Raw genomic sequence first — 17,066 nt, forward strand, 5'->3', positions numbered from 1 at the left:
CGCCCTGGGGCACAGGGGCCGATTAGTGGTCTGGTCCCTGGCCCTGGTGATCAGGGCGGGTGGATAATGGCCCAGCAAGTAAGGGCCTGTAGAGTAAGTAGGTGGCTGGGGTGTGGGTTCATGGTTGTTTTGTTTGCATTTGAAAAGTGTACTGGCAGGGGAGTTGTTCACTTCCTCCAGTAACTGGCTCACCCTGGGAGGGTCACTCCCCAAATGTCCAAGTGTCAGAATACAGAAAATAAAATGTGTGGTTACTACAATGCCCCATATGTCTAGCTGTGCAGCTGTCTTCAGTAGCAAAGGAGAAAAAGCAGAAAGGGAGCTACTGTAGGTACTCCCTACATAAGAAAGAGCATTCTTTTTCTCTTGTTAATTTGCCATTTTAATTATTTTTAAGTGTATGGTCCAGTGGCATTAAGTATATTCATATCGCTGTGCAGCCGTCACCACCATCCACCTCCAGAACTCTTTGATTTCGCAAAACGGAAACTCTGTCCCTGAAGCGCTGGCTCCCCTAGCAACCCCGCTCCACTTTCTGTCTCTGTGGTTTTGACTTCTACTGGCCTCCCATACTGGAATCCTACAGTATTGGCCTTTTTGTGTCTGGTTTCTTTCGCTTAGCATGATGTCCTGAATGTCCATCCATGTTGTGGTATTATCAGAATTTCCTTCCTTTTTAAGGCTGAATAATATTTTGCTGAATGTATATACCACATTTTGTTTATCCGTTCATCCAGCAATGGAAGAAAAAGATTCTTTAGGTCAAGACTTTACTGATTTTAAGAAATGGTGCAGATCATCTAGCATGTACAGTAAATACTTTTAGGAACATGGAAATGACCTTTCGATACCAAATCTAAGCCAAAAATCAAATAGTTTTACATAGATATTTGCTGAACTGATGAATCTTTAGCAGTAGCAAATATTCACAAAAATTGTAAGTTTTATTACACACATTTAATCACAGTCAAGTATTATACAACCCAGCAAAGGCTGATAGTATTGATGCAGAATATGAGGTTTGTCCAGAAAAAGTCCAGCCATTGTTTATATTGCAAGAATGGTTTGCACAACATCGATGTAACCTGACAGCCAAGAAGAGAGGACTGGAATGCACATGTATGAACAATGATTTCACTGTACTAGTCAGTGGGGGCGGTACACACCGTTGAGTGAGCATGTGTGCTGTGTGGCTGTCACATTCAAAATGACTGAGCTAGTAGAGCAACGAATCTGCATTAATGATTCAGAAGGCCGCAGCTATGGGCCACTGGTGATTGGCAGCTTCATCATGACAACACATCTGCTCATGCATCACGTCTCTTGTAGAGTTTTTTTCGTGAAACTACCAAAATTACCCGGGGGACTCAGCCCCTTACAGCCCATTTGGCACCCTGTGACTTCTTTCTGGCTTTTCCCAAAACTAAAATCACCTTTGAAAGAGAAGAGATTTCAGACCATTGATGAGATTCAGGAAAATCCGAGGAGGCAGATGATGACAATGGAACTGTGTGAGGTCTCTAGGTGCCTACTTTGAGGTGTCATTGTCCTATGTACAGTGTTTCTTGTATCTTGTATCCCCTTCAATAAATGTCTCTATTTTTCATGTTACGTGGCTGGATACTTTCTGGACAGGCCTCATATAACGATAATGTTTTGACAAGCTACTTGCTGTAGCAATTAACACAAGATCCTATCCCAGGTATAATCTGGATGCAGTCACCAGACTCTTTTAGTGAGGTTGTTCTTTTGTTACTAAACTGCTGAGTTTAAGCCAAAGCAGAATGTAGCACAGCAAAACTGAGGCCTTCCTACCCACTCTCACCCTGATCATTCTCCTCCCTCCCTAGCCCAGCCGCCCCTACAGCTGGGGGCACTGAGGGCTGTGTGGGAGGGGAGCCCCCAGGCACAGAGCCAAACGCTGGGCGCTCAGCTCACGCAGGTACGCTCAAGCTGTGTGACACTCCAAAAGTGAAGTGACCTCACCAGGCAGGGTCCTCATGTACCAAACAAAAGACCAAGCTGTGTGTAATATGCTCACGCAATTCCACACTTTCCCTGAGGCTGCTGCTGTCGGAAGTGATTTGCTGTGGTTTTGGTGACAAGCTTGAAGAGCCTGGTTGTAACGGTAGAGTTAGAGCCCAGCTAAGTGTGAGTCTCGGTGCTCTCCTTTGCTGCCCATGCCGTTGTGGACAGGTCGCTTAACCTCACGAGCCTGTTTTCTCATCTATGCATGGTGATAAATGTAACATCAGCCTTGTAAGATTGTGGAAAAATTCCGTGAAGTCATGGGATGTGTGAGACCCCTGTAGACGGTGCATCCTTGGAAAGGTTCGACTCCTTCTCCGCCAGGGCCGAGGGCCGGAAGCATAGCTGGTGCCTCCACAGTGTTGTCCACAATTGGTTTCTCTGTAAACACTCACTGGCTGTTGGGTAGAGACACTGTATATGGAGAAAGCTTAGGATTTTGATTTTAAAGCTAAAATACTATTGGTTTTCTTTAATTCTGTTACAGAAACTGGAAGAGAAGTTCCGGCTGAATAGACGAGAACTGATTGCCTTTGAATTCCCAGTGTTAGTGGCCTTGGAATTTGCCCTTCATTTGCCAGAGCACGAAGTCATGCCCCATTACAGACGGCTGGTCCAGAGTTCCTAGCACAGGCCCCCGAGGAGGGCCGGGGCCCGCTTCCTCTGAGCTCGGTGGAGCTGCACTCACTACGAGAAATGCAAAAATAGAACTGAACAGACCAAACTCTTTTCCTCACACTATGTTTTTGTGTAGAAACGGCACCAGAAACTTTTCGGGGAGTCTTCAGTCTGGCTTGCAGAGGTGATCTGTGAGCTGTTTACTGCTCGGCCAGGGGAGGGGAGAGACCCGTGCTGAAGACACAGAGGCCCTCTGGCTCTCCACTGGCAAGTTCCTAGCCGTCTGCACCCCAGCCTTCCTCCCGAGCACACACAAACCTTGCAAACGCAGTCTGCCACCTTCTCTCCAGACCAACTCCAACTCAGAGTATGACATTCCAGAGCATAAAGAGGAAGACAATTTTCGAAGTTGGGGGAAGCTTTTAAAAGATGCCCTCACCGTGTCAAAAGAGCGTGCCAATCCATTTTTGTATCAGCTGTTGAAGTGCACTTCCCCTGGGGACATGTGGCTGAGCGAGTGTGGCAGTGCATGCGTCTGAGGTGCCACGGCAGCTCTCGACCCCAGAGCCAGCGCACCCTCTCAGACCTGACCTCCGCCTGGGGTCTGGAGCCAGGCTGACCTTCGGCGGTCATTTCTAGATAATCCGCAGATAACGATCACTCTCTCTGTCCCGGATTATCTGACATCCCCTGCCCTTAGAATATGACATTGTTTCTGTTACTTCTTCTACCCACGGGATGAAAGTTCTCGGTGTTGGATGGGTCTCACAAGAAGGCGTGGCACGTGGCGCTCTGTACCTTCCTGCCCTCACACTGTGTGCGTATACTCAACCTTCGCACTTTCCCACTGTGGAGACCGCTGGGGTTGCACTCCGTGCTGTGTGTGTATTCCTGTGCTCTACGTTAGAGTGCATACTGAGCACATTTGTTGTGCTCTATATATATTAAAAAGTTTTATAAAAATTGAGAATAAGGGCAAGACACGTGGTTAGTGTTTTGAGGCTTTTGACAGCTAGGACCAACTGCATCTTGAGCTGAGGTGGCGTCCACTGAAGAGGCAGTGACTCATCACTACATATGCAGGTTATTATTATTGCAGAACTTTAATTGTGACTTGTACTGACTTGCTGGGACCACTTGTGCGTCACCACGCCATCACTTTGTATCCGCAAGAGAGAAGTGCCCACTGGGGTTCACTGGACTGAAGGAAGCCTGTGGCCATGTAATAAGAGAATTAAAGTATCTTTTTGTTTCTATATACATGCGTGTGTGTGTGTGTGTTTAGACACATGTTTCACTTGTCACCCCTAGCCCTGCATTAGCAATTCATCTGCCCACTTCAGATTTCACACACAAACTGGAAGCTTCTGACATCAGCCCAGAGAAAGGGCGATGAGGAGCTGAGGCGATGAGGTGCAGCTGTAGTGAGGGGAGCCAGAGAGAATCAGAGTCACACGGGGTAGATTCAAGGAGCTGCTGGGGGGACAGCAGACACATGCTCGCCTCCACCAGAGCCATAGATTTAGCTGAATTGAGTCCTAAATATTTTGCTAACGAATTTCCTTAGCTGGATTCAGTTTAAAACAATGATTTTGATGAATGTGATTTCTTCGACTAAATCAACCAATATTTAAGGGGCACCTACTGTGTATGAGGCAGATTTGGGAAGAAAGCACAAAGCATTCCAAGCCTCTCCGTTACCTGCAGCCTCTCTGTCACGTGCAGCCTCTCTGTCACCTGCAGCTCTCTGACAGCCCACCCAGCTCCCTGGTGAGCACCTGGTGGGTGGAAAGCTTCTAAGAAGCAGGGCCACTGACATCTAGAAACTGCCCACAGGACTCCCTGCATTGATCTGCCGTGAGTCTCCTGCCAGGCTGCAGGGGACAGCCGATGGATGACACAGGCCCCCAGTGCAGACATGGGGAGGACACCCTGTGTCCTTCCTGTGTCTTCAAATTAAGCTAACATTCTTCAGTGTGGGGCAGTTTGTTTGGTTTTGTCTTGTACTTGTTAGACTTAAGTTGTTCATTGTTTTAAGAATATTTATCTTAAATTTTACACTCTATTTTGGCCTGGGGATTTGTTAAGTGAGGAGTTTTATTGGTTTTAATTTAAGTTGGGGGAGTTGCTGAGGCTGAAAGATTTTTGTCCAGAGGTTTCCTTTTGTTTGTCCATACCATGAGCTTTCTGAGGCGAGAGGAGGCTGAGACAGGCTGGGTGGAGGGGGTGCTCCCTGCCAGAGCCCCTCAGTGATGTGTGCACCTCGGACACGCCCCAGCCTTGGGCTGAGCGGGGAGTCAAGGAGGTCTGAGCCTGTGTGGAGAGAAGGGGGCCCCTCAGCCCTCTTGTAGAAGACCCTGAGGCTCTGCCCTTGCAGCCCAACCCCACTCCGAAGGCAGCTTCAGCTCCTGGCAAGCTTCACTCCCTGTCAAGCTTGCCCCAGAGTCACTCCAGCTCCCCATGCACAGATGTCTGCGGGGAGGCCCTGCCCAGCACATGCCCCTGGGGACAGACTCGTCTCACTCTGCCAAACTGGTTTCCCAAGACTGTCCCGGGGGTCCCACGGCTCCTCTCTCTTAATCAGCCTCGACTGTTAAGTCAGGTGAGACGTGGGAACAGACCAAGCACAGGCTGGTGGCGCCCCCCTTGGGAGGAAGCAGGGCAGCCGCTGCTCTGTCCCGAAGCAGTGGGCCCGCTGTGTGCCCTGCTTAGGAAGGGTCTGTCCCCTCCCCAAGGGAACCTGCCCTTGGGGCCTGAGCTTGGGCCAGCCCAGTGACTCTTAGTATAAGCCACTACTTCCCCTTCTTTTCCTATGTTAAAGCAGGAAACCCACACCAAAGCTGTTCCTTTTCCTCACTGTAGGGAAGGGGGTGTTTTTGGTTTTGATCAAGAATCACGCTACCGTAGTTTGTCATCCTCACCCAGCAGGCCCATTTTGGGTGATCCTCTACCCTACACAAAAATCACTTCATACCACAGACCCTGTTTTGCTGACGTGGGAATAGGGGGCTTCGGGGTCCTTTCCTCCTGCTGTTGCTCCATCCTGTCCCCTTCCTTTCCCCAATAGCAAGTAAAACTGTTTACTGCCCCTGCTGCTGAATTCTTTATCTCTTTCTTAGGCATTTCCTGTTCAGTGCTCCAGGCCAGCCCTCTCCCTCCTAGCCCGGGCTGTCTCCACAACTCCTTGGAACCTGGAGCCTCAGGCCTCCCAGCCCCGACCCTGCAGTCTGCCAAGGCAGAGGAGGTGGAGGCTGGAGAGCATGCACGTTTGAGCCAGGAAGTTTCCTTACCTGTTAGTTGTGTTATGTCCAGCTACGGAGGAAGTCCTTCAGAGAAGGGTCTGTGGAAGGGAGCATCCCAGGGGCTCACCTCTCGCAGAGGCGGCCAGAGTGCACATCCCAAGGGCAGTGGGGCCGCTTGGTTAAGGACAGTGCTGGCCAGGGCACAGCAGAGCCTATTAGGAGAGCACTGAGGGCCAGGGAAGGGAGGAAACATCCAGACGATGAATCCAGAGACACATACTGTTAAACCAGCCTAAAAAGGAGGCTTCCAGTAGTGCAGCTACAAGGCAGAATGGAGGTAAAAAGCTACAATAAAAGAAAATGATAGGTGATGAAGATGATGGAAGTTCCTCTTCCTGCCAGAGGAACCCAATGCAGAATGCGGGAGCGCTCGCTCAGAGAGCCCTGTCCTCATAAGGGACCAATTTGAAATAGATATTCCGGAAAGTCTGAGAACTCTTGGTTCAGACCAAGGATTGTTTGAACCAAGCCTGTTGAGGGTGGTGCTTGCTGGTATACCATCTCACAAAACCATCAAGAGTTCATGTGCCCCTTGAAAAACCAAACAAACAAAAGCTTGTCTACATAAACCTGACCCTGAGGCAGCCCTCCTCAGGGTGCTGGTGGTACTGAGGCCCCCTTCCCGCCAACTGGCCCTTCATCCCCTCGGAACCCCAGAGTTCTTGGGGGTCCTTTTGTGAGGGACCCCCTGAACAGGAGCTGCTCATGAACAATGACCAAGAAGAAAACTCAGTGGGTCCAGTCGGGAGGCTGGTAGCCCTTCCTGCCAGAACCACTCACTATAAATTAGTGTTTTTTAAACCCTGGCTTAAGAAAAAGGAAACTGGCACCTCTTGAGGCATCTCTGAAAGTGCCTGGTGAAACCTACATACTGTTTTATGAGATTCTAAGTCAGGTCTCAATTTTTCCTAAGGCAGCTGCCTTCTCCCATGAAACCAACTTCCATTTTTATTTGCAAAAATAAAAATAAGACACAAATGGAATAGATTACTCTCCCCTCTCCTTCCTTTTCTGTGTTGGAGAGAGTGGCAGAAGCGGTTTTCGAGGAAAGCCAGAGGGGGAGAGATTTTTCTGGGAGGAGCCTGCAGCCAAGAGGCAGGAGAGGGCCCAGGGCAGGAGGGACAGGTTTCAGCAGCGGCCCTGAGGGAGCCCAGAGGCAGGGGCCCTGGGAGAGTGCAGGAAAGGGAAAGGGGGGCTCCAGAGCAACAGACAGACCGTGCGGCCTCAGCCAGCCACTGAATGGTGCTTGCCTTCGAAGGGGGTCTTCCTGCCCCCCACCAGGGGGGTTCTGGAGGAACATAAGATGATACAGTAAACACCTGAAGGAGCTCAATAAATGGAAACAATTATTACTATTACCTCCCATGAACTTTACTGACTTAGCAGGAAAATATAAACGACAGTCCCTGCCTGACAGAGGAAGCCACTGGAGCATAGATATGGCATCTAGGGCCAAATGGGGAGGATAAAATAACGCATTTGAATTCCCTGGTCTAGGCCACCCAGGGTCACTGTGGAGGCACAGCCCTACCGGCCCTGCCTGTCTGGGGTGCCCAGCTAAGGGGGTGCTGGGAGGCAGGCTGGAATCCAGCCCTAGCTTCACTCGCCAAGTCATGCTATAGCATAAGCCTAGGGAAAGGGATGCTTTTTGATTGCTTCACTCAGAAGGGACAGCATTGTGCTAGGCAGCTGGAGAAAGGTATGCCTGCCCCTGAACCTTCAGAGGGGTTGGGTGGTGGAGGGGAGGGAGCGGCAGAGGGCAAGGGGAAAGGGAATGCCTGGTCCCCTTGTGAGCCCAATGTGATGAACCGCACCCCCCACCCCCCACCAGTCCCATGGAGCAGCTGGCTGCTGGACACACCCCTCAAAGGACTAGTAAGCCACACAATCTATGGCCACGGGTGAAGAGGGTATGAGGGTTACTTTAAAATGCTGAGAAATGAAACAGGTGCAGTGCAAGACAAGCAGGGGCGGTCAGGAGCTGCAGTCCAGAGAGGCAGCAAGACCCAACTGCCCTGGCCACTGCTGCAGAGGAGAGAGGGTGCTGGAGAGTCCAGAGCAAGGGGGTTTGAGCAGGGGGTAGGGGGTGCAGGGACGCAGCTCTCTAACCAACTCTACCTGGTGGAGGCCTCTTGGAAGGGGGCAGGGTAAGGGCTTTGGAGATGCCCATGAATACCTGGGAATCATGTGCCACATTGATTTCCAGAGCCCTCTCTAGCTCCTTTACCTCTTTGCCACACAAAGTCACGTTCAAGCAGGACAAACTGCTGGGGAAAGACGAAGTCACAAGGGGCCTGAAGCCAGCACCTTACTCCCTGAGCTTCACACAGGAACGGGTGGCACAGCTGGGCTGAGACACCTGGGTCCCATCACTGGCCTTTCCATTGCCACAGTCTCTACATTTCCAGGAGAAGGGGCTTCTTGTCCATGAACCTTTGTAAGTCCAGCTGAAGTTGCACTTGGCCCCTGGATCGCTTGCATGCAAATTTTAAGGCCTCACCCACCAGCCTGGGCCTAGCTGCATGGACCACACCAGTCCTGGGCTACAGACCGTGGGGTGGGAGGCTTGGAAGGGCTGAAACCGCCTGTTCTTGGTCTGCAGTGGAACCCCAGATGTGAGGGAGTTCAGATATCAGGACAGTTGATAAGAACGCATCTTTCCACAGCAAGTTGCCAAGTGCCCTGATTCCATTTCCTGCTCCCAGGAGATTCTTAGGTTCCAGGCTATCATCTCCTCCTGGTTTCCATGGTGTTTCACTCGTTTACTCATACCCCACCCAGCTGCAGGGAGTGGCTATGGCTCCCTAGAAGGGCCACTCCACTCCTGTCCCCAGTGTTGGGCAGATGGGGTGCAACTCAGACCCAGGAGCTGGGAGAGGCAGCTCATGGACGCTGGATGCCTGCTGCTGCCTTAACCCAAATTACCCCCAAGTGTTGATACCCCCAAGTGTTGAACTCAGTGGGGAGATTATGAGGCTCCCGTGGAGCCCAGGCTTCCTCCTGGCCACCACCACCAAAGGAGAATTCCACACCCTGGCCAAACTCACCAGGACAGCGGTCCTTGCAGGTGGCCCTTCAAGAATCCCCAGTGTGGTGCCTGGCCAGACAGAAGTGCCTGTTGGCTTCGCCTCCTCCAGTGTCCTCCCTCCCAGAGGTTTCCCATGGGTGGTGTCTGGAAGTGTCACGCTGGGTGAGCCGGGCTGCCTGGCCCATGTGCCTGGGCCCCCAGTCTGGGGCAGAGCATTCTGACCAACGACCCAGAGAGCAGGAGCCCCTGACACTCGGCCCTACAACTGTGTCTGCGCAGGGCCTGACACAGTGCCTCATGTCAGACAAAGGTGCCCCAACCGCCACCCGTTAGTGAGATGACTGAATCAGAGCCCGCGTCCAACATGCTGCTGGCTCTCTCGAGGCTCCCCCTGAGAACCCGAGGTAAGTCTCTGGGATAAGAGACATGGGCCCGCATGATCACTGGTACTACTCTGCCTTACCCATCGCCATCCTCCACAGGTGGGAAAAGTGGCTGGTTTCTCACCGCGCGCCCTGCACCCCCCATGCCTCTCTCCAGCCATCCCACCCACCACCCAAGTGCAGGCTGAGCACCACGGGCAAACTCCAGTGTCGTTGGAGTTTGCTAGGGCCACCCCCATGGAGAGGGAAAGGTCAGACAGCCGAAGGAGAGATCTGAGGTGGGGCGTTCCTGAGAAGACAGGAGGGATCCTCCCCCGTGTAAGGAAGGGGAGAGCCATGCCAGGGGGAGCAGCAAGTTTGGAGGAGTGGGAAGTAAAGGTGAAGGCTCCGTCTGACGCTTCTGTTTCCCTTTTAAGTAAAAGGGACGGACCACTACATGGGGGAGGGAAGGGCGCAAACGGAGAATGGGCTTTGAAGAGAGTGAAAGTGTTCGGAACAGCGAGGAAGTCGGGAAAGCGAACCAGCCATCCGAGATGGGTGCTTGTGAACGTAGCCCACCTGCTCCGTGACTGCCCGAAGGAAGGACTGGGGCTTCTAGGGTGACTGCACGTTCCACGCTCACTTGGACACGTAAGTGCAGATAGATGTGAAGTCACGTTACTTCATTGCCACACTCCGTTTACTCGCGCACTCCAAGTCTCCTGCCACAGAAAGCCAACCACCATGCAAAGCCACCCTGAGTGACAGTAAGGATACTAACAGTAACCTTTCTGGCCTGTTGTATGCTGGGCACTGTGCTAAGCACCATCCATACATGTACTGTCTACATGTGGTATACATACATATACATATGTACATACATATGTGGTGAACATACAAGGAGGGACCCCAAAACTGGAATTTATTGATAAAAAAAATTGTGTATTTATTCTTACATGTTTAGACTTCAGTCACCTTCAAAGTACTCTCCATTTGATGCAATCCTCTTATTGAGACATTTTTTTCCACTGCTCCAAACAGTTTTTGAACTCATCATTTTTGATGATTTTTAGTGCTTCTGCCATTTTTGTTTGTTTTACCTCTTTCACATGGACAAAAATATTTCCTCTTGAGGACATTTTTCATCTGGGGAAAGAAAAAAAACGCTTGGGGTGAGATTGGTGAATAGGAAGGGTGGGGCATGGAGGTCATGCCTTTTTTTGGTCAAAAACTGCTGAACACTCAGCGCAGTGTGGGCACGTGCACTCGTAAATCACCCATCATGAAATGGGCAAACACATTGAAAGAGTTTTAAAAAAAATTCACTGAGGCTGAATCAGCCTCTCACAACAATACCAGCTGGTACACTGATACAGATGGGTTCCTGGAACACTCACCTAGCAGGGGAAACCTTTACTACAAGGGGCCCACCCTCCAGAAGATAATTCCAGTTTTCTTTGGGTCCCTCCTCGCATATAACTTTTCCCCATTTATTTCCATTTTAAATACAGGAGAACTGGGGCTCAGCACAGTCCCTCACCTCCAGCCCAGAACCACATGTCCAGGCTCTGATGACCTCAACAGAGGCAGCTATGGACCTGCCTGAGCAAGGGAGCTGGGAAAGACCATGAGGTGGGAAATTCAGCTTTGCCACATAATAAAATAAATTCCATGCCCTAGGACAAGGTGAAATTTACTACCTGATGCCCAACCAGGTTGATCAGAAGAAACCTGAGAGTTCCTGGAGGCACCTGACAAGTGACAGTCCTTCCGCATCCCTGACACTTCCCTTTTCCCCACCTACTTCCCCCACCTTCTTGGGCATCCACAGTCTCTGACGCCTCTTGAGGAGACCTCCCCACCTCAAGGGCCACAGCTGCCCGACACAATAGCCCCCAGGAGCTGTCCCCAGTACACCAAAGGGCCAGAGCAGCAGCACAGTGTTCTCAAAGTAGTGAGAGGAAAGACGCACTCTCACCCTCAGTTCACCTTTGATTCTGTCGCTCATGTCCCCCAGGATCCTCTTGAAAACGTCTTCCTTGACTTCTGGAGAAGCCTTCTCACCTCAGTTCTTAAAGCATGAGGCAGGTGTGTGTGTGAATGTGTGTAAGGGACAGTGAAAGAAGGCAGAAAGTGAAATTTTAGTAATATTTTGCATTTTCCTCATCATTTTCTTTATCTCATCAACTCATGGAAACAGGCTGCCTACAGACCTCAGGGGCCACCAGACTGTTCTGGCCCCAAGGCATGGGTCTGATTCCAACTGACCTCCAGCCAGGGCCCCTCAAGCCAATGCTTATTTGCCAAGCTTTGGACCCAGGAATGGGCAGGGCACCTTGGGGTTATCGCAGGAATCAGGGCCCTGTCTTCTGGGGGCTGGGGAGAAAACCTGAGGCCCATAGCGACAAGAGGGTGAGCACGCTGGGGTCACAGAGTATGTGAGAACAGCCAGACTCGAGGGCAGAGAGGAAAATGCAGAGTGGGGTGCCCGCAGCCCCCGCTGAGGAGCTTGGCCAGGAAGAGTGATTTGTTTTCTTTGGAGATTTGGTGGGCAGGGATAAACATACCCCAAGGCAAGGTCATATGTTCCAACTCTTGTTGGGGCGGGGGGGTGAGGTGGGGGTGACCAGTAGTAAAGAAAGTACAATTCTCATATCCCTAGTGGGCTGCTTTTCAGGTGCCTAAAAACAAACCTCTGGGGAGAGTAAAGGGCTTAGAGACACAAATAGACAAGTAGGTGATTCCACGTATACGAGGGACCTAAAATAGGCGAGTCCATAGACACAGAGAGTGGAAGAGAGGTTACCAGGGGCTGGAGGGGGGAAGAGTAGGAGTTACTATTAAACGGGGACTGAATTTCCATTTGGGATGGAAAAATTCCAGAAATAGATAGTGGTGATGGCTATACAACATTGTGAATTAATGCCACTGAACTGTATACACTTTATAATGGCTAGGATGGTAAATTTTAAGTTAGATTTATTTTACCACAATTAAGCAATACCTACAGGGCTGGGGAGGGTAGAGAAGCTGTGGGAGAACGACAGGCCCAGGAGGGGTGGCACCCAGACTGGGAGCAGAGTGCTGGAGTCAGGGCTCCTAGGTGCAGGATGTCGTGGAACTCATATTTCAGAGTTCTTCAGCCTCCATCCTGGTGCGTTCACATGAAGTGACCAGAATATAGGACTTCATTGTTCCCCAGCCGGTGCAATCCCAGCGCCAGCCAGCCCCTTCCCATGAAGGGGCCATCCTCCCTTGACTCTCATTTGCTGCCCGGTGACTGTGGGGTCCAGGACCCCCACGGCCAGCTGTGGCTTCGTTCTCTGCCTACCCGTCCTCAAGAGTGGCAGCCAAAGAGACAGGACTCTCCCTCACTCAAGCTACAGGAACCATAAAATATAAACCCTGCAGGATGTGATGGTATTTCACAAGGTCCTTCTGGTCTGCCTCTCTTGCCTTTTCTTCTCTGTACCTGCTATTCTTTGACGTACTATTTCGGCAAATAAAATCACCTCAAATCTTAGTGGCGTAAACTAAGACATTTATTGTTTCTCCTGAGCCCCAGGGTTGAGCCGTGCAGTCTGCTGATCTAGCCGAGCTCACCGATCTCAACCAGGCGAGGGCAGTCTGGTCTAGGATGGCCTTGCAGGGAGGATTTAGCTCCGCTCCATTTGGTCTCCCATTCTGCAGCAGCTGCGTCCACGCTTGTCCCCACGGCGGAAGAGCTCCCACAAAATGTGCACTGGACAGAGTTGAACAGGCCAGGAAAACTTTACCCAAGACTATTGCAGTTGGGGTCAAGACTGTTAACACAAGGACCAAGATGACAGTTGTAGTAGGGGACAGAGATTAAGCTGGGAATACACCTGAGGCATCGGGGATAGGTCGCCAGTGGGCCAGATGAGGGAGTCTGTGGGTGGAAAAGCGTCAGGAGGAAGTGGGTTCGATATGGGGTGGGGTGGGGGGAGTCTTGCTAAACTGGCTTGACAGGAATCTTGCTGAACTGAGCTCAGCAGGCCAAGAAAAAGGCCTAGTCAAGAAGAGGGCTCAGAGTCCAAAAGAGTATGTGGAAGTGTACAAATCTTCGTAAGGCCTCAGCTCAAAATTGTCGGCATCACTTCCACAGCCTGTGTGAGCCCAACAAGTCTCAAAGCCGGCCCAGGCCCAGCCATGGGAAAATGGCCCCATTGCATTGCAAATGGCACGGGCACCAGGAGCGGTGGGACACTGGGGCAGTTTTGCAACTGATTTCCTACTTGCTTCAGGGGAAGGCCCTCTTACACTCACCAGGACTCCTGGGCAGGACGTAAACCCCCTATGCTCCCTGTATCCCGACCTAGTTGGTAACTTGGCTGAGCAGGGAAGGCTTACCTGCAAGGAATAGACTGGAAGGCAGCAAAATTGGAGCCCAGGCATCCAAGGGACTCAAGTACTGATGAGGTTCTCAGGACAAAATGGAGGCAAAGAGGGTAAGATGAGAAATAATTGAATACAACGTGTATAAGTCAGAGAACTTAGTCTTAAGAAAAAGCAAAAACTGGAGCATCACACCAGGAACCAAACAAAGATTTACTAGAAAATGTCATCAGAATGCTGCCCTGACTGGTGTGGCTCGGTGGATTGGGTGTTGTCCTGCACACTGAAAGGTTGCTGGTTTGATTCCTTCATTCCTAGTCAGAGCACGTGCCTGGATTGTGGGCCAGGTCCTTGGTTGGGGGCGTGCAAGAGGCAACCCTGCTTTCTCCCTCCTTCCCCTCTCTCTAAAAATAAAATCTTTTTTAAAATGTCATCACAAATCTGATAATGGCCACCACGGCTTGGGTATCCAACACTTGCTAGGCACTGTGTTAAATGCTGTACATTACACTGTGTTTTGTCTTTTAAGCAGCCCTGGTATTATAACCTCCATTTTATACCAATAAGGAAATTAGACTCAGAGTCCAAGACCACAGAACTGGAAAGTGTAGCGGATTTAAAATTCACTAAGGTCAACGCTCACTGAGTACCCTCCATGCGCGGACTTTGTGCATGGACCCCGACCTCAAGGAGCTTACAGTGTAGGAGGGCAGCAGACACGTAGAGAGGTCACTTCCGCGCTGTAGGACGCCGTGTATAAAGAGGGCAGAGGAGGGGCACTCAGTCAGGTCTGGCTCGCACTGAAGTGTTAGTACATGCCTTTCCCACTGCACCAGACTGCTCCTCACTGGCTACTTCTCTCAGGGTTGCCTTGGCTGCTAGTAACAGAGACTAGAAATAATGAAGGAAACCCTGATTATTTTCTCTCATTTAAAAGGGTTGGAGGTGGGCAGCCTACAGCTGGCACGGTGGCTCTACTGTCTCATCAGAGACTAGGCTCCTTCCACCTTCTGTTCCAGTATCCCTAGACCACAGCTTCCAACTTTAAGGTTGCCTCAAGGCCAAGATGCCCCCTCCCACTGCCTCTCTTGGGAGTTCCCACACCTACCTCTAGGTGCCTGGGGTCCCTTACTCGCATGTCCGGTTTTCCATGCCCTGTGTTCAGGACACCCTCTCCCAACCCCCAGGCAGAAATGTGGCTGCTAGGGAAGGCAGCCTTTGCTAGAAGTATATGAACTACCATATTTTGCCACGGATAATATGCTCCCATGTACAATGCACACCCACATTTTTGGCCCAAACTTTCATGAAAAAATTTTTTTGTTTTAATTTTTTTAATATATTTTATTGATCATGCTATTACAGTTGTCCCATTCTTTTCTCCCCTTTATCCCCTCCACCCTGTACCTGCCCTCCCACCAGCACTCTCTCACCTTAGTTCATGACCATGGGTCATACACAGAAGTCCTTTGGCTTCTCCATTTCCCATATCATTCTTGACCTCCCCATGTCTATTTTGTACCTACCATTTATCCTTCTTAGTCCCTGTACCCTTTCCCCTATTCCCACCTCCCCCCTCCCCACTGAAAACCCTCCATGTGATCTCCATTTCTGTAATCTTTTCTTGTTCTAGTTGTTTGCTTAGCTCATTTTTGTTTTTGTTTTTTTAGGTTCAGTTGTTGAAAGTTGTGAGTTTGTTGTCATTTTACTGTTCATATTTTTTATCTTCTTCTTTTTCTTAGATAAGTCCCTTTAACATTTCGTATAATGAGGGCTTGGTGGTGATGAATTCCTTTCACTTTAGCTTGTCTGGGAAGCACTTGATCTGCCCTTCCATTCTAAATGATAGCTTTGCTGGATAGAGTAATCTTGGATGTAGGTCCTTGCCTTTCATGACTTGGAATACTTCTTTCCAGCCCCTTTTTACCTGTAAGGTTTCTTTTGAGAAATCAGTTGAGACTGTTAAGGGAACTCCTTTGTAGGTAACTGTCTCCTTTTCTCTTGCTGCTTTTAAGATTCTCTGCTTATCTCTAATCTTGGATAATTTAATGATAATGGGCCTTGGTGTGTGCTTCCTTGGGTCCAACTTCTTTGGGACTTTGAGCTTCCTGGACTTTCTGAAAGTCTATTTCCTTTACCAGATTGGGGAAGTTCTCCACTATTTTTTCAAATAAGTTTTCAATTTCTAGCTCTTCCTCTTCTCCTTCTGGTACCCCTGTGATTCAGATGTTGGAATGTTTAAAGTAGTCCCGCAGGTTCCTAAGCCTCTCCTCATTTTTTTGAATTCTTGTTTCTTCATTCTGTTCTGGTTGAATGGTTATTTCTCCCTTCTGGTTCAAACCGTTGATTTGAGTCTTGGTTTCTTTCCTGTCACTGTTGATTCCCTGTGCATTTTCCTTTATTTCACTTTTCATAGACTTCACTCTTTCCTCTATTTTGCAACCATATTCAACCAATCCTGTGAGCATCCTGATTACCAGTGTTTTGAACTCTGCATTCTGTCAGGTTGGCTATCTCTTCATCGCTTTGTTGTACTTTTTCTGGAGCTTTGATCTGTTCTTTCATTTGGGCCATATTTTTCTGCCTTGGTTTGCCTGTTACATAGCAAGGGGCAGAGTCTCAAGTTTCACCAGGGCCAAGTGGCTGCATTGTGATGCTGTACATGGGGGAGGGGTCTGAGAGGGAACAATGCTGCCTGCTCAACTCTCCACTGGCTTTCAGTCACTTCCCCCACTACCCACAAGCAAATCGGGCCCTTCTGGTGCTGATTCCCGAGTGGGTGGGTTTGTGTACATTCTAGGACCCTGTGGGTCTCTCCATCGAACTCTCTTGTGAGGCTGGAGCTCCTCCAACTGCCACAACCCCCACAGGTTTTTCTAGCGAGAGGCTTTGAGGCTTTATTTCCCTGCACTGGAACCCTGGGTTGCATAGTCTGTCTCGCTCCCCAGTTTATCCACACACAAATGTGGGGCCACCCACTCCACCAGCCACCTCCTTGCCTCAAGTCCTCTCTGCCCCGGCCGCCTGTCTCTGCCCCTTCTACCGGTCTGGATGAATATTTCTTCTTTAACTCCTTGAGTTAAAGGGTTCCATACAGATCAATTTTCTAGCAGTTATGGTTTTTTGTTTTTAAATTTGTTGTTGTCCTTCTTTTGGTTCTGTGTGGAGGCACAGTGTATCTATCTATACCTCCATCTTGGCCAGAAGTCCTCGTTTTAATTTTTTAATTCAATTTTTGGGTCATTTTATATTTAGATACTTGTTTTTTTGTATCGTAAAGGAATTGAACATATTATAGTACAAGAAATGTTATATAATGAGTAATTACAAAACACAAAAACAGATACAAGGCATTTCAGGCACTACTCATGT

General features: G+C 49.8%; 1 protein-coding gene across 1 annotated transcript in view; it reads left to right on the plus strand.

The window, feature by feature from the left end:
- The window catches only part of CABLES1 (Cdk5 and Abl enzyme substrate 1), a 100,172-nt gene extending 96,300 nt beyond the window's left edge, over positions 1 to 3,872 (plus strand). Inside the window, exon 10 of the mRNA XM_045850428.1 lies at positions 2,516 to 3,872. Within this exon, the coding sequence (XP_045706384.1) occupies positions 2,516 to 2,656 (141 nt within the window). The 3' untranslated portion in view covers positions 2,657 to 3,872. The remainder of the gene's footprint in view (positions 1 to 2,515) is intronic.
- Positions 3,873 to 17,066: the final 13,194 nt, after the last annotated feature.

This window comes from Phyllostomus hastatus, unplaced genomic scaffold (assembly GCF_019186645.2).
Source record: "Phyllostomus hastatus isolate PE091 unplaced genomic scaffold, TTU_PhHast_1.1 phas_contig_80, whole genome shotgun sequence".
Lineage (NCBI taxonomy): Eukaryota > Metazoa > Chordata > Mammalia > Chiroptera > Phyllostomidae > Phyllostomus > Phyllostomus hastatus.